This window comes from Danaus plexippus, chromosome 10 (genome assembly GCF_018135715.1).
Source record: "Danaus plexippus chromosome 10, MEX_DaPlex, whole genome shotgun sequence".
In the NCBI taxonomy this organism is placed as follows: Eukaryota; Metazoa; Arthropoda; class Insecta; order Lepidoptera; family Nymphalidae; genus Danaus; species Danaus plexippus.
The window spans coordinates 6,036,197-6,055,625 of NC_083543.1; the positions used below are offsets into that span (position 1 = coordinate 6,036,197).

General features: G+C 28.4%; 1 protein-coding gene across 2 annotated transcripts in view; it reads left to right on the top strand.

Annotated features, from left to right (window-relative positions):
• The window catches only part of LOC116766734 (uncharacterized), a 39,399-nt gene that overhangs the window by 2,201 nt on the left and 17,769 nt on the right, over positions 1–19,429 (top strand). The window contains exon 1 of one of the 2 annotated variants that reach the window (XM_032656810.2): positions 11,580–11,762. The exons of the other annotated variant lie outside the window; for it this stretch is intronic. Within the exon in view, the coding sequence (XP_032512701.1) occupies positions 11,710–11,762 (53 nt within the window). The 5' untranslated portion in view covers positions 11,580–11,709. Of the gene's footprint in view, positions 1–11,579; positions 11,763–19,429 lie in introns of those variants that run through there. 2 annotated transcript variants of the gene reach the window in all.

Here is a 19,429-nt window from a genome sequence, read left to right on the forward strand (position 1 = left end):
AATGTTAGTATTGTTATTAAAATACAGCAACGTTAAGGTTAGCACTATTTTTATTCGTAGTCTAAAATTTAAAAAAAGATAGCCTCGATTTTCCAATTAGAAATAAAACATTATTTAGCAGTAATCTAGATTATGGCAACACAGAGAAGGATAAAAATATTTATAAAAAGAACACAATATGTTATTCAGATTTCTTATTTGCTGGCTGAATTTTAAAAATCAAACAGAGTAACAACATATTACAGTTTCCTTAGAAGACTTAAAACAGAAGATTTCCAGAATTCATTTATCTGTGGCTATTAATTTAACTATGGCATGTATTAATATTGACGAAACGAACATAAAGTCTTAACTTGATCCACAACCAACAAGTGGAGCTAACAAAGTATATAACGTTGGTATATTTTTTTTAAATTTTTACTTGTTCTTTCAAAGAAATACATTATACTTTATGTAGCATTTAAAATCTGTTACCACAATAATCTTGATTTATTTTTTATCACATTTTTTATCATTATATTCAATGACAAATTAATATAATTTATTTTGTAGATAGGATCATATCGAAATAAGTCTTTAGACGGCCACGGTTATAACTAAAGTTACCCTTCCTTTATTGTTAATTGGAAATCTTAGTTAGTTATAAACAAGTAAGTGTTTCTCAGTAGCGTGAAAGGCTTCAAATGGCTGCAACTTTACACTTTAACAACTTTCTAGAAGAGGACTTAATGTAAAGTGATTAAGGGAACAATATTGCTGGTGACAATATTTATACATAGAGTTTTTATTAAATTAAATAGAATAGGAATAAAAAAATAATGTTTAATGTTTATCGCTGGCTTATTAAACATAAATTTACGATACACGTGTTTGGACGTAATGTCATTATTATAAAATATAAAAGACACCGTCATGCCAGTTTTCTTCGTACGACAATATGTCTATTAATAATTCGCTCGTGAGATATAATAAAAGCAATGTTATCTAAACAACATAATTCGATTAAAAGATTAGAATGCCAAAACATTCTTAATATATAATTAGTTTTACCGATTTTTTTTGTTATCGTTAGACAAAATATTGTTCTCTATATAAAAATTACAATTGAATTATGTATAAATGTAGCCTTATTGTGTCGAAGCTATTCAGTTCAGTCAATACCAGTTTGTTGATACGCTATTTGAAACACAAGCAAACATTTATCATAAATGATAACACCTTATCTTGTGTTAATTAAGTCGTTGTATGGTTACACGAGACACTCGGCTACGTGATAACAAGCGTCACGTTCGTTACCATGATTAAAATAATATTATGAAGTTCAAACAATTTTATTTCATAGAGAATTAATGATTATTTGAAATGCCTAAATACATGTGAACGTAATATATACATTATAAGTATATAATATTATAAAACTCATTCAAGAACTCAACGATAGAATGAATAACCAAAATAGCTATGCATGATTTAGTTAGTTTAAACCCAGTTTAATTTTTCATTTTTATAAGTATTTCTATTTTTAACCATGAAAAAATTTGGTTTCACTTTAACACAATCGTTTTTAAGTTACCAATGAAATATTTATTTATTATGTATACCCTATTTTGTTGCGCACTCTTTTAAAACGTAGTTTCTGTCGTCGTATGCAACGTACTCTGAGCTACAATCATCGGAAGACCTTGACCTGATGCAAAAATGAAAAACCGCAAATAAATTTTTATTCTAAATAAAGAAATGACCTCTCACCTTCATTCTATTCATAGAAACGTTCTATGCTTAGATTAATATTACTAAGATATTAAATCATCGCATGTAGATTTTTATTTTCTATGTTCAACATTCACATAAGTTTGTAAAATTGTATTACTCGCCCTGTTTATTGAAAGAACTATGATTTCGGTATAACAAATGAGAATACTTTTTGCCGAGTTTTCCTTATAATGCATTTATTTTTGGTAATTAGCGCTTATTCGTTAATGTTCGTAACGCGCTAAAGTAATTAGATAACAAATCAGTGTTTTATTATTATTTTTAGAATGTATAGTTACGAATTCACTTACCACTGGAATAAATATTATAATTCAGATATTCTAATTACAATATATTAATGATAAAGTAATACCCTATTTAATTATTATTAATGAATGATTTGATAATTTCTGTTAAGAGAACTACTTATTGTTTGATTCTCCCTGCTGTTTGACGTCCTCAATAAATGAAATACACTAGGGCTCATAAAATAGACATTTTTACTTAAGTTTATAATTTGTAATACATTTTTATAGATATTTTTTTTCACGAATTAATGTTTTAAAAGTTAGGATAATTAATATTTATTTATTCAAATATTGAATGTTAAACAGTTCTTTAAGAATTTAATTTTAAAACCTTACTTGTAATAGTTTTTCCTATAATATGAGATAGAGTTATTTGTGTATAAAATAATTATATAAAAACGTTTTATTGAGACGTAGTTACCAATAGAGATATGACTATCAATTGCAAAAACTCACTACACACCTATGTCAATGTATTTTCACATTGTGTGATATTTGCTTTTATTTCAGTTTATCAGATAAGATACTTGTTTGAGTACGTACTTGTATTTTTTTTGTGATATTTGATAATTTCGTTTATCTACAACCTTGCCATTGAGTCTGCAATATAAATTTTATTTATAAATAACAACAATTCACCAAGGAATTTAATATTTTCCATAATCATTGTTTACATCTCGCTTTCAATACAAAATTACACAGTGAATGTTACAACTTACACATTACACGTAAGATTATACATGTTAACTCTTTATTTTAACATGTTTATTGGTTCTGGAAGCGAAATTAAACGCACCAAAAAAATATATAATCATTTTCTCTTTAAGGCATACAACGAATTATTGAAAAAACCGCGTTCCCATATCCTTGGCAATTCACCAAAATCCAAAAGTATGAAGTGAATCATTAAACATTGAACATATAGTTAACGTGTGCTATCTTAACAAGTGACACTACTTCCAGAAATATACTTCCTAAACCTATGAGTAATCATGTGCTGGTTGTTAATTCTCTGCTAAGATTCATCGCACCGGTGCCGGGTCCATTGCGTTTCAGGGAGAGGAGGTCCAATTGCATCTGGGACTTGCGATCCAGGTGCAGGTTCAAGGGGCGACCCAGGTGTCGGCCCCTATCTAAAGCGCTTTAAACGCTGAACAATAATCTAATAAATAAACATAACTCAATACAAAATTCATGTCGGGTATATGAAAAAATCACCGTGTGATTCTAGTCCTCGGAACATTTACCTCTTCTTTTTTATAAAACAGCGTTATTTTCTGGAAATTGACTGATGTTTATGTTATAAACAAAAAGATTCAATTCTAGAACTGCCATTCAATCCGTAATTATTTCGGCGAATTATTTTTTGTTCACCGAAATCGCTCCCACATCCGGACGGAGTTAAAATGTCGAAAAAATATCAACGATCCCATAATGGATAAATAAATCGTTTATGTAGACTATGAAGCCTTACTTGAAACAAAAATCGTTTAAATGATAATTTCATTAAAAAAAATGATATAATTCCGTAAATAAATGATCAAATATGACGAATTGATAGAAATACAATGGGTGAACATGAAGTGGCCTTTAACTAGTTTTTTTTAATAATAGTTAGTTACACTTTGTAAATAAAATTAATGATATAAATATAATAAATTTTTATAGTGAATAAATACAAGACACTCTCAGATGGAAACAAACAAAGCCATAAAAATGAGGAGCGATCGACTTTACGGATTAGCAAACAAATACTAAGAAGATATTATGTTACGCTGATTATCCACGGAATAAGCGCTGGATAACGATCAAATCGGAAAAAATAGCCGAAAAATCCTAAAAATTCTCTGAAATTTGTCTGTAAAACATTTTTTTTAAGAATGTCAGTAACGGTAGAGCTTCAGTAGAACGAAGTGTGAATATATTATAAATAATGCAATCCTATTATGCTCATTATATTGTTAAAATGTGGGAAAACCTGTAAAAGAAGCAAAATTTAAGTGAGTGTTGCCTGCCGACCTGTTGCCAAAAATATAGTTAAAATATTATAACATTTGTAGTAACAAAGTTGATAGCAACATTACAAAACTGTTTATTTTTTATTAAACCTAATTCTACGCGTTGGTTTCTGGATATAAAATAACTATTAATTTGTGAATGTTAGTATAAGCTCTCAGTTCGTTACGTAACTAAATATAATGTGTGTATAAATAGTACAACAGTTTGTGGGTCATTGAACTGTACCACAAGATGTCGGTCTTGGTATGAACTGTTATAGTACGTATAATACGGAGAATTTGTACATACATACTTGTGTTTTTGATTACTTAGTAGCAATAATATGGTCATTTTAATATATAATTGAGCTGTCACGATTTGGATCTAATTGTAAACAGGATAAGTGTCTATATACCAATGAAAACTATGTAAAATTTTGTTTCATTTCTAAAATTCTATTGATTACAGGTATAGATTATCTCAACTTTAAATAAGATCCCTAAAATTTAGATCATTGAAACAATACTTACCAAAAAGTATTTATACGACTTTAAAGTTCCGTAATTTGAAACGGAAAAGAACAGTTGAGAAAATCGTAAATCAAGCTTTCATCGTAATGCCATTTGGTTCTAATTTTATTGTTTAATATTTTACGTACTCAAAGCCATGACTACAAAATACATACATAAGATAGTGTTGTACGTAATAGGTGACGTCGTGTATTCTATTTTTAATACAGTAATGGATCTCGAATTTATTGCTAGTGCTCAGAATAGAAACAATCGTGTCGCATGCATCTGCAACTAAAATTATTTTCTTATTGTATAAATATGACTATCGTTTTAAATTATTAAACAATCCATATCAATATAAGATTGGGTTCTCCAAGATAGATCGTTGCTTTATCTTCTGACGAGTGTTATAAAATTTGTTCGAATCTGTGTGATCCTCTCCTACGGCGATTACAGATTATATAAATGAGTTGTAGCATTCTTCAGCGTTTACTACCACACATAAATTCTTTAAGGTTATTCCATTTTATACTTCTTGCGCCAGATTTTGAAATAACAGAATTTTCAGTCTTGAGTCACACTTTTTTCCCGTATTGCAAGTTAGTTGTGAATCAACTTTTCGCAAAATATATGTACTCTGTCATATTTCCGCTTTGAAAATATTGGTTGGTTTATAATCTTATTATGATATAGAAGGAACAAGGCTCCTGCATCTTAAATAATTAAAAATAAATCTCTTTTCATTTTGGCTAATTAAAACGGTTTGTAGTTCCACCGAATGTGATGTAAATCATTACCTACTATTCAGACAGAAAGTTTAGATGATACATTATTATTACGCTGAAATTATATCACATTATAATAACGATAAGTAAGTATTAATTGTAGGAAATATAAAAATCCGTAAAAAAGTATAAGACTTTTTTTAATTTAATCACTATCAATATTTCCAGAACAACATCGTAAAGGATTCAGTTGAACGGAAAGCGTGATTGCTTAGAAGAAAAGTAATACCGTTCTTTCGGCTTGTCGTCTACGTTTGCCTATCTCTACCCGGGCTGGATCCGATAGAGTAAGGTGGATAGAGATGAAGAAATAAGTTGCTCGACTGTTCGTCTAATATCCTAATCCCAACGTTCCTCGGTTTTCATTAGTTTGACCGTCTTTGTGTTAATGAAATGAAAAAAAAAAAAAACAAAACAAAAGTCGGTATTTATTCTAAAAGTAATCATGAAGGGTCGTAAAATATTTTTAATTAACTCCCTTTTTTAAAACACTAATGAATTTTTCTGATAAGAATAACAAAGGCCATTGATTTAATTGTTAATTATTTTTTTTATTTTTGTGATATTCTGAAATATTATCGAAAACATATTTTTTTTGTTTCCCTTGCATTATTTTTATCTGCCACAAAAATAATTGAATCCTAAAAAACTCCGATTTAAGCATTCTTTAATTCTATGAAAATGAAAATGCTGTGTTCTTAAACAAATAGGAATACTAAAATTCCTGCCTTATAATTATAATATAGGGACTTCGGTTAGTTTATGTTGAGTATGCTATTATAAATTTTTATCTAACATAATTCAAAGACAAAATTTCTCAGCATTCCATGGATTCACTGTGCGGGTGCCGGGTCCATCGCGTTGAAGGGGACGAGCTTTAATTGTGCATGGGGCTTACGAACCAGGTCTAGGTTTAAAGGGCCTCTATCTAAAGCGCATTAAACGCTCACCTCTGACGTCCAAGCTGCTCTCTCTACCTAACCAAATTTTAAACAAACCTACTATAGCTGCCTTCGAAGGACGTTCTTAGAATGAAGTTATGTTAGTTCTGGACAGGCCCAAGGCTTTTAGTATGTTGTTTAGAGATTAATCTGTTATACCTCTCGCTTTCGCTTATATATTATATTTATTTGTGTAAGCCTTTAGAAATTATGCATTAAAAAGTAACGTTTCCCTGTATACTTACAAAATAATATATTTTTAATTAATATATTTTAGAGTTGATCGTGACATTCCGAAAGGGTCATTTGAAACCTCTTAAAAAAAAAATCTGATATTAACATTTATTTTTGCTTGAAAATAAAGTTAGTATAGAAATACAAAAGATATTATTATTATGTTTTCATGATGCTATCTGTTTAGATACGGAAAAAGTGACTTAAATACAAACAGTGCTTAAAGCAAAGGATAAGGAAACCAATATTTAGATTGTGACGACAAATCTATAAATCAAGGTTGGGATAAATAAACGCTGTCTTCATTTAGACGATAACATTAATTTTATAAAGATATTTACAAGGCTTTCTTTTGAGAGGATATGAAAATATAGGTTTAATTTAATTTAATTTAATACACAAGACAGATCGCTATGAGATATCATTATTACGATGTATAAGTTGTAATTTTGTTAAGACATCGTTGTTATTTACTAAGTGTAGTACTGCAAGAGTCTGCTGAATCGTATTCAAGCTCTAGACACATGAATATCACTTTCACAATATAAATATGACTGAAAGAAAGAAAACAACACTCCGCAAAATGTATCTTCATATCATATTATTTGCAAGTGCTTTCCACTTTGGTTTGATTGAATTGTGTTGGAGTGTTTTGTTGCTCACAACGCATGTTTTAAAAATAGACAGAAAGTTCGCTGAGGGCGGAGCAAATATTTATATGTTCAAATCTTTTATGATCAACACACATACTATTTGTATTTGTTTGGCTTGAGTTGATTTAATTGCAACCAAGTCAAAATGTACATGAATATTGAAAATGTTTTAATTTCAAATTCAAATTACGTTTATTTTTTTGTGTGACATGCAGATTTCCGTTACTAAAAAATATATATGTTTTTTAGTATTCAACTATTGAAGTCGCGACAGTTCGCGTACAAATAATTTAAAATTTAATTTATTTTTGGTTTAATAATACTAATTGCTCGCCTATATCGGACTTGTTTTCACAGAACGTTTATAATATTTTTCAGTCATTAAAAATTATATTGTTTTATTGTTTATAAAAAAAATATTTTTTTTTATATAAGAAAATGCTTTGTTATATGTGATGTATCCTATGTATATAGTTTACAATTGCAGGAGTTAATATTTCACTATTTCCTAACGTATAATTAATAAGATAATATTCTTAAGATTTTTCATAATCAATAAAAACAAAAGCAATGTAAGTACTTACGAGTACACACCTACTATTAAAGAACAAACTCATCGACGAAAGAGCGTTTTATAAACAAGTTGAACGCTAACCCGGATTTTAATAAATCAGATACAATTTTAAAAATAAAAGGATGTGTTTACGTTTGTTGAATATTTTGCAATAGACTAGATTTTGCCTCTGGATTCGCTTGCTTATTTGTTAATTTGCTATTATTCTTAAATTATAGATTACTTTATATATACATAAATTATTATGTTAACAAAATTTGCCCTCGTGTTATTCAGATGCTATCAAAGTTTGTTACCAAAACATATAACATCTATTTTAGTTTGAAATTTTGAATGAAAGAATGTGTAAGAATTCTGTTTCTATGAACAACTTAGTGCTTTTAAAAATATTCGTCTTTATAATATTTTAGAGAAGTTTCAAGTATTTCAGTTTCTGTTACATTTACCTCTATCTAAAAATTTGGAAAAGACTAATCTTGGCTCTAAGAGGCTGATTTAAATAAAAGAACGAACTTAGACCGATTTATAAGCTTTTTGAATTTTTTATTAATTATACTGAAATATGTCTGATTTCCATGACGTGACTGTTACTATATTTTTTTTATTTTGTGACGCCTATTCATTTATTATTTGTCAATATAAATAAGTTGAACCATTTTGAAACTTAGCTGAATCTGTTAGACGAACAAAATGTATATAAACATATTTTGTATTTATAGAATATTAAAAATTTGTTTTAAATGACAAATATAATTCAATTTAATCAATAAATATGTAGAATAGACGATTAAATTCAAGACATTACATCTTTTTCAATATATTCCATAATAAAAATAATTATGTTCATAAAAGTGCCTAACAGTTTTGAAGTCTAGCTGACATTCCAAATGATATTCATTTACAAGTAACTTATTTTTAATGAGGTGATGATCACATGTACTATATAAGAAGAAAAGAAACCGAATTTATATAATTTTCATATCATTAGTGAAATGTTGAAGACACGAAATGGAGATAGTTTAAAGGAGAAAAGACGTGGTACTGTTTTGTATTTATGAATATATATTTTTAAGAACTTGAATAGATCCTTAATTAGGCTCTATCACATTTTCTACGTTCAAACTGATAAACTGTTCCAAAAAAAATTATTATCTTCTGCCTCGTAGACCATTTCTCTATATTTACCAAGCCATTGTTTTACGCGGCCCCCGAAAAGGTGGTAAATACAAACCGCGGTTAGTAAGCATCTGTTTCCAATGCTGTCGCAGATAATGCATTTAAAGTTATCAAGAGACTGATCCGAATAAAATATATTATTTATTGAGTAAAACGTGCTTTTTAAAGTAAATAAGTTGATTTGTTTCTTAAAATTTATAAATTACTTCATAGTAATAACGTAGGCGGTAAAGGTCACAAGCCCTTTTTATTGATAGATAAACCTTTTCCTAAACAGCTGCCAATCCTTATAATATGCCACACCAGAAAGAAAAATCACAAACATAGAAAATCTGCAAGCATTAAATTCTGTAGCAAATTAAAAATAATTAGTATTTTTATTCATTACGAGAAATTTTAAACTGGGACGATATCCAAAATTGGCCTGTGCTTAAAAAATAAGTTGTACTTCACTGTAGTGGTACATAAAATAAGCTTAAAAACCTTTCATAAGCACAATAAAGTAAAATAAATATCTCTTGACTATTAAAATTATTAAAGTTGAATGAAAATAAAAAAAATATATAAATTAAAATTTTTAGGTCATTTCATATAAACGAGTTATTTATGTCACTTTAATAACTTTTACGTATTTAAAAGAAATTTGAGAAATGTATTTAAGTAAGTTTTTGGCAGGGTAATACAGGATAGTATAATGGACACGAACCCCTTACATAATAAGTAACATATGGAAGACTAAACAACTGGGTTTTATCATCATTGTTTTGTTTCGTATCGAAAGATTTGTTACGTAAAATGTCGAAAATAACATTAATTCTGACGCGTTCTTTGGCATTAACAGTTAAAAGTATATTTTTAGAACATAATAAATTTAAAATTAATTGATAATGTAGAATAATTAAAGAGCTATTAAATTAAATTATTGTTGAATTTAAATTTAAACTATACAGAGCAACAATTCCATTATACGAAAGGTTTCCAACCTGTGGTCTTATCTTCATACTTAAATTTATATTTTATGTCAATTTCAGTGGTTATTTATTTCCTCCAATTTATAATTCTTTTATTATATAATATAATTTTTGAAATTCCTTAATAAGTAAACATTCTGATTATGGGTGTTTGATTTAGTATAAATTTTGTCACAACCAAGTTGATAGTAATAAATAGTCACAATATTTAGTCAGCGCTCATTTTGAAAAACAAAAATTTTTATATGAGCTCGGCTTCGAAGAATAATGAAATTTTGTTTGTTGATAAAATATTTTTTTGTACCAAATTATTTCATACAAACAGGTCTCTTATAAGAAAAGCTTACGTGGTCTGTTATTACATCAAATGCAAAGTTACAATGTGATAGACACCGTTTATAAGTAACAGACTAAAGCTGTATTAGATCGTAACCAGTCGCTAGACAAACAACTTTCCTTTTTGCTTTAAACTGTTTGCTATATGAATATAGATTGTATAGGAACATTACGTTTATTTATTTATCTATTAACATATTAATATGAAATAATTAGATAAAGAACGATATGAATTGATCTTCTTCATCTCGAAATAAAATATTTAAGAATTATATTGCTTTTAATAAGCCGTGTAAAATTAGCACATTCTTTTAAATTAAATTTTTATTCCTGTTTATTAAAAAAATCTGTACACTCAGAAATTGATAAATTTATATGAAATGAGTCAAAAACGTAATAATTTGAGACGAGTCGTGATTATAATATTAAACAAAAATTCGGATAGCTTTAATATCTAACGTTTACTTGACATTAAATGTCACTGTGAATCGATATTTACAGTCGATACAATATATAAAAGTATTTATTGCAATAATATAGACAAGAATGGAACTGAAAAATTTTCATTGCTTAAAAGAGCGAACTATACATGTACGTAATGTTGTTTTGCAGTAAGATTCAGAAATAAATCGCAATATAATATAATAATCACTATTATTAATTGAACAACATCATTATATTTGATGAAACGTGTAAAGTAAAATAGACAGTTCGTAAAGCTTGTAATGTGAAACTACGCGGAAGGATCTGTGGATACGGTTAGCACGTTGAAATAATAACTACGTACTTTCTTATTTCTTCTTAAAAATCCACACACCTTAATTAATTATTAGGAAATAAAATAAATATAAAACAATATTTGATAATCAGAATATTATCTGACAACACTCTTTTGGGTGACATTCATTTAACAGGAAACACAGATATATGCCAATTAGCAATTTATATAGACTGCTCTTACCTAAATTGCACATAAATTTTTCATATTCAATTAAAAGTGAATAAACGAAATGAAATCTAAATTTTATTAAAAAAAATGTTAGTTTAAAATGTATCAATAGTAGGAAAGTATTAATGTAATTAATGAAATTCAATCACAGACTTAAAAATAGAGTCGACCTCAATGTGCTCTTAAATCCTAACCTGCAGCATCCACGAGGAAATGCGCCTACTTACTTTCCTCCGCATCTAGTTTACGTACTATCGATTCCAACTGATATAAACACCCTGTGTTGATATAGGAAAAAGCACCCTCTTTTTATTTAACGAAAGCCGACATTAGCTTATGTGAATTTTATTTAGAGCGCTCTCTTCTCGTACTACGATGAGGTAGTTTGACTCGTCGCCAGTCGTACATTGACTGACGAGGGGACAGGACGTGCGGTCGGAATAGTAATTTTGTTATTAGAATTCAGTTCGTGTTTTGTGATAAAGATGGACGTTGACGTTGAGACATAAGTGTAAGAGTGATGCACATAAAGTTGTCGGAGATAAAAACAGGAATGAAGGGACAACCGGTCTGGTAAGCAGTCACATGTATTAGAAAGCATCGCTTACAGTCGCGTTAGTCTTAGGAGGTTAAAAGAAAACATAATGACCTTTCTGAATGTACTGGCTTTAGGAGTGCTAGTGAAATTGATATTATACTAATTTAAATTGAAATGTAATATATGCAGTCATATTTATAGCAACTTATATTTAGAGAGCGGTGACTTCGAAATTATTTAGAATATGCAACCTCAGAAAGCTTCTAAGAGACAATGCAACGTCACAGGGAATGTCATAACAAATGTTTATAAAACGCGGTGCTCTTTTTTTTTGACTTCCAAAAAATTTCTCGTCGACATAGTTACTTATATTATTAGAAAATAATCTACCAATGTTGATTTATTTCTATTTCGATTTAATATATTTTATATAAATATGCATTAATATTGTTAGTGTATATATTACTTTTGTTTTTTAATAAATGTAGTTCATATTTTTTTCCCAAGGGTGACGCGATAAGCCGCCGCTATAAATCATTAGTTAATTAATACTTCCATTCCTGATCAGTAATAATTACTTTGACGGATAATAAATGAGCCGAACCCCTGACTATTGATACGTCAAATAATTAAATATACCAAAATTATTGCTGCTTATTTTAATACTATTGTTTCAAAGGTTATTGACCTACAGGCAAATTAAATTATACGTAATAACATACACAAATTGTTTAGCAAAATTTTTCGTGAGGAACGTTGTATTTAGTAAAATTATATATAATTTCTCTACATTTCCTAAATAATAATGTTTATGTGAACTTTTTCAATTTCACATTAACCAGTCCGTTGACGTTAAATTTAATTTTAATATTGCTAACCAGGTTACTTATTCAATTATAAAATAGCACCCAGTAGACTTTCGTGTCACTGTACAATGAAATGTTCAAGGATGAGATCTATTAGAACACGTTTATTCACGAAGATTTGCGTTTAAAATTGTAAGTATAAAAAATGTGGATTACACGAGCCGATAATTAAACCGAGAAACATTATATTTCTGTAATTTTTTTTTAAATAATCTCTACGTCATTCTTCTATGAAGGATAACTGCTAATTTAATATAAAAGTGCTCTCTATGGTTCATTGTACTCGAGTGTTTTGTATCGCAATATTAAGGACAAAAGATTCATTAGCTTTCAACTCTGTTTGTTGTTCTGATATGAGTTTCCCAAACAATTTTCTTAGAATGTGTTGACCGTGGAATGTTTGGATGAAACAAGTCTGAGAAAAATAAGTCTTAAAATGGTTCAACAGAAATACGTAGCTTATTTTTACCAACTATTTATTTTAGATTGTAGGTGAGCTTATGATTATACATATATCAAATTTGTCGTCTAAAACAACCTATACAATAAGAGATCTGTATCGAGTTTAGAAACAATAATTCATTAAAATTAGTCATTGCCATATCTTTTAAATCATAAAACTGAAAAAAAAATGCAATAAAAATATTATGTTTTACTTTACTTATAATAATTATTCCAGCAGTATTATAAATTATTAAAAAAAATGTTACATCTAGTTTTTACACCTAAATTTTGTATGAAACAAGAGCGTACAATTTGAAACCTCATTTTTATATTCAAATTGTTACTGTAAACATGTCTTGTAAATTGTGTATGTAAACACATTCTGACCGAGATGTCTTTGAATAGGAATTGCTTTCTAGGTCACGACTCAGATCTATTGATTGTTAGAGCTCACGACTCTTAGACTTTGACTTTCTTTTTTTCATTTTACAATAATTTATTGTGAATTTATTTTAAAAAGCAGTTTAATTTCATTGGATAGTGTCGAAGCTTTTAAATTAAAAATTTCATCGGTTATAAATTTGAAAAGAAATATTAAATGATTTCTCATGTTTTGTTTATTATTGTTGAAGTTAGATCTGATTTTATTAATATACTATTTGTTCTTTAATTTACAATTCTGTGTTGTGCGTTAATTTTTTCGCTAATCGATCAAGCTTTCGATTTTTAAAACCACCTGTCATCGCAAAGTTGCTTTTTCTTTCAGTTAACATCGAAAATAAAAAAAACCAGGTGACAACCTGTCCTTGCTATTTCAAAACTGGCTAAAAATATTTGCTGCGAAGTTTTTTCCCGTCTATTTTATGAGTTCTTCGTTGTTTCAATGATTAAAATACTCTATTCTTTTCATTCAATTACTGAAAACTAAAAATGAACAAAATGTCCATGTTATTAATCAATTTAATTTAATAGAGTATTCAAGCTATATCAGTTAAACTAATTATAAAAGTGAAGAATACTAAACAGACTTTTAATAATGGTATAAATGATATTTATAGAGCGATGCATCCAATGTTAAAGTTAAAACTGAAATGTACAAAGTTCATCGAACCGATCTCTTGATTCTCCAATTCTGGTTTATTTTTTATCCACAGGTGAAGTGAGTGAATGAGTGAAGCAAAAAAAAAGAGGTTGGATTCCTAACGAACGTTCCTTGTAAACATTTACGAACGAGTATTTCTATTACAAATTCTTCTCAATATTAGCCGGCACCAAGATTTAATAGGCCATATATACGTCATTATAATATCTTTTAAAGCAATTTAATATTTTCACATAGTAAAAATTTATATATAAAATATTAAAGAATTAAATCTTGAAAAGCTGTCTCACTGATCTATTATTGTAGCATTACGTGGATCGTTACAAAAAGCAACTTTACGTAATACTTTATTTAGGCTCTAACGACTTGTACATGGATACAGGAAATGTATGAAGGAATGCAATAGCAAACCGCTCAGATATAAATCATTTACATAAGTTTCGTTTCTATAACTGGCCAAATATATTTCATTAAATAAACGTACATAACTAATAAACGCATATGCTTATATATCACGAGATGTAGCAGAACTTTGCACCGAACGTGTGATAAAAATCACGTACTTTGTTACGTGTATGGACGTCATGAAGTGATAAATGGTAACTGAAAAAGGTAAATATTGTTATTCAGATAAAAAAAAAATACATTTAAAACTTTAATAACGTGTTCCACACACAAACGGTGTGTGTTTAGTTAGCGAGATTGTGAGTTTGTTTGTTCATAAGAATACTTTAATTTATCTCCAAAACTTAAGTGTTTAACCACAACTTTTTTTAACGCAGTAATATTCTCATGAATTTTATTTTTAATATCATCATTCTATGTTATTGCCTTGGTTTACTAAGAAAACGTTACGCAATGGTTGAAATAAGAATCTTATTGATATAAAATATCATTAATTTTTTAACTTGACTACAAAATACGGCACTACAATACAACACTGAAATCCTTCAATCTTATTTAAACCTTACCTTTTTACCTAAAACCACAAATACTGTCAATCAAAACCTATTCTTTGAAAGTTATATCGCGAATATATCAATTCATTTTTTATTAATTATTGTACATCCTTATTGCTTTTTTAATATAATTACCATTTCAAACGCTATCATAGGTTTAAATATATATATCTAGAGTTGAAACTGGGCCAGTCGATACTTTAAATAAAAGCCAAGATTGCATCACAACAATAATACAACCGATGCATTAACTGTATCAATATAACAATGGCATGGTATTTACATATTAGTAACATATGATACGTTATTTTGTAATCGTGAAGAGGAAATAATTACAACGACATATAAATAAATTTCGATAACGAATCTGTCCTAGAATCTTCGATTTTTTTTTTTTTAAGTTCGGGAATGTAACGGTTTCAAGTATTTCTTTGGTGTATTCTATATTCTGTTTTCTTTGGAAATGAATTATTTGTTTATTAACATAAATATTCACCATCATACATTCATACCCAATTTTGAACTTTATGCTCCTATTTTTTTGGTATGATATTGCAGAAGAGTTACAAAAGTACCGAATCTTTAATCTATTGAAGTCATTAGGCCACGGTTGGTTTTAATATCGTCAAATTTAGATTAACTGCTAATGTCGTCGAATATGTTCCCGTTATGAACGACTTTTATGCTATTTATAGTCACATTTGAGCAATTGTACTATCAAAATATTATTATTTTTTATAAAGAAAAATTTTATTCAATAAAATTATTGTCACTAAAATTTTAAGATTTAATTCGAAATTAAACATAATCATATTTTAAATTCGGAATCTATTCCGACTATGTAGAGTAAAATGTTCGATATGAATATAGTTACTGAATATGGAACAACAAAAATGCTGTTATTATAAAAAGTTGAATACAAAAATCACATACGAGCACGAAGAGAAATTTTGAATAGTAAATTGTGATGAATTAACACTTTATCTCAGAATTTTTATCTTTTATATAACGACTTATCAAAAATAAATATTTTATAAGGCTTTATTGATGTCGAACGCCATTAAACATTACTGAGTACATAGTATTAGAATGTTTATATTCATTTTGACTGAATAATTTACATTATATTTTTATAGTAAATTTACTGTATTTTATATATACGAAACGTACTGGAAATGGCCAAAAGGAAGATAAATAATTTGTAATAAATTATGCTGGAAATTTTAAATTAATAGTCGGGTCGCGGTCACGTCGCTGGTTGTCACGGCTCCGACCTTCGGCGAAGTTCATGGCTTCACGCAAAACGACTAATTCCATATCATACAGTTTTTAAGATATCGTAAAGCACGCCATCTTCACCAGACGCTAACCGCGAAGTACGGTGCACGATACTTGGATTCACCCGAAACACTGCGATTAATATTATTAAAAAAATATATATTCTAAAGTAATTATGTTAGTAAAAACGATACATTAAATTATGAATAGCTAAAGTTATTGAATGGGCCACTGAAATAAATGTCAGGTCAAAGATTTTAAATAAGAAAAGCATTGTCCGTGATATAATAGATTCTATGTACTAGAAATCGCCAAAACATTCTGCCACACTTTCTGGCTCCGTTCCAAAAATGCCCGCACATCGAGCTTCTGCACTGAGTATCAATATTATTCCACCTTAACTTGTGTTATTAAAAATGTTGAGTACTTTATTAAATTGTGATATAGTGTAATGTATAGATATATAAAAAGATTCTAAAGTGAAACTTTTAGAATATTAATTTATTAAAAAATTATTATCTATTACAATTACTTTGATAATTAAGGTTTTTTAACATAGTCACATAAACGAACTTGAGGAACATATATTTGATTCGTTGGATACCATGGTTTGGTGACGATGTTATCAAATAAGGGTTGACCCTGAGTTATATTACAAGATCAAACAAGCAATTGTTTTAATAATTTCGCTAAACCTTCATTCACCCCACGTTTTATTTAATGTTTTGTTTGTGTTTTCGTCTCTTCGAAATGATACAATTCCTTAAAGCTTTATCGAATGGTGGCCTAATAGTAAACGAAAGAAAATATTTCCAGAAATAAAAGCCCTCGAATAAACATTGACATGGGTATATAGAACCGGAAGAGTGTGTTATCAGCGAAATTCACACATTCACAATACACATTATAAGCCCTTACAAATAAATCAATACAAATATATATCGGTATCTCATAAAACAAGCTTTTGTCAGCGATTTCAGGAAGATTTGCTGTGTCAGAAATATAAAATAGACTAAAATCAGGCCATAACAACTAATTCTACTACTTCTAACAGGATATTATAAAAAATGGGACCAAAATATTTGAAAAAAGAATCTAAATAATTGGAACCCAAAAATAATAATACTATCGTATCAATGTACATTAAATTTATAATAAAATACTTTTTAAGTCAAATTCTCTCTTATGTTGTTATTGATGTCGTAACTATTAAAATGGAAATAACTTCTACATTTGATTATATACTTGTGTAGAACTCTGAAAGGTTTCAGTAATTATAATAAATGATCCGATGTTAAGCTTGTTGGAGAGCCTCTAGCAACAGTTCGAAGGATACTTGTCGTATGGCTTCGAGAGTTTGATAACAAACAAGCGTTGATCTCACGATTTGGAAAGAACACTTCACATTAAATGACGGATTTAATTTATTTATTAATATATTTGGAATTATTAATTATGCTTTAAATATTGTCTCCCAATTTAAGAATGTTTTACGTTAATATAGTAGTTATTTTTCACAAGAATTGGCTTCTAAATAGTATTGTAATTCAGTATGCACAAGTCGTTGTTCCATTTTTAAAATTTTTCCTATTCCTGACCGTGTGGTTGAATTATTATTTTTACGATTTTTCTTAACTGTTATAGAAATATCGACTATTATTTTATATTTACTTAAAGAAACTTTGCGTTTTGTCTAAATAAAGATTTGGACTAAAGAGTCTACGTGACTGATCCAGTATCTTAGAAAAAGAGCAATTTTAAAAGCATCATATTTAAAAGGCGGCCAATATTCCGCCCACATGACACCTGGTTATGCTGTGAAATCCAGGTCATATCGGTTCAGTGATTTAACGTGATTCACAGCCATAGGAATAATATATTCGCAAAATATTTTACAGCCACCATAAGTCAAATAAATTCTTTTACAATTGAAGTCAAAATGACGCAGATTTTATAATACTAGTAAATATGTCTTTGTCATTACGTGTTGTACGTTTTAATGAACCGGAAGGATCCATTAAGTCTAGTCATTTAATTTGCGCCGAACTCTAATGATTATACCTATAAGTACTAGTGAAGTACAAAGGTCGATTTTTTAAAGAATTCATTGCACTAGGGTTTGTCAATAGCGTATTTCTCGCCATGTTATTGTTTCTTGTCTAAAATAAGATTGCCCTACAAGGTTCAAGTAATCCTCTTATACTACACGTGGCCACGTGCTACCAACGATACCACAAATGACATTGTCATGCTTTAAGTCACGCTGTAAATCTGTTAACATTTTTATAGATCTATAGTTCAATAAATAATTTATTTAACATTATTCATTTATTTTTTATAAGTAGGTATGTGTTTTCATCTGAAAATACAAGGTAATCTATTTAAATAAAATTTTAAACCTCCTTATAAATTGGCGATAAACGTGCCATGTTTACTTTAAAGTTTAAATGAATCGCTCTTTATTCAAAAAATTCTTTATTTGAAATAAGAACTACATATTCATAATCCGTATAAAGAAATGTGTTACAAATTATTCTGGATATATAACACTCAAAAGATAACAAATACTTCATACAGTATTAATTGTCATCGTCTCCATAATTTAATTAATTTTAAGTGACATAACAAGTTATTTACTCCAATGGTCACATATCGAATGTGTAAACAAGAATTGATAGATAAAATAAGTGATTGACGTATGATTGACTTATAAAAATAAAGTTTTCCGAGTATTTTCAATAAAAATATTAATGCTTTAAAAATTATAGACATTATTTTTTTCTAGAAATAAATAATGTTTTCATATTCGTCAATATTTTCATACGATAATATCATCATCGAGCAAGTGTGTTAGAACTTAGAATCCAATTTTGAGTAGAATAAGATTGAGGTTTCATTGTGGACACGTTCGTGTAATACATCTATACTGAAGTTTGAAATAGTTATAAAGAATTTCATCTACCGTTGTTTAGTTACTTAGAGACATCTCGAGTTGAATGTTGTCTCATTACTAATATCGCATTTGAGCATATCTAAACTATATTTTGTCCCCT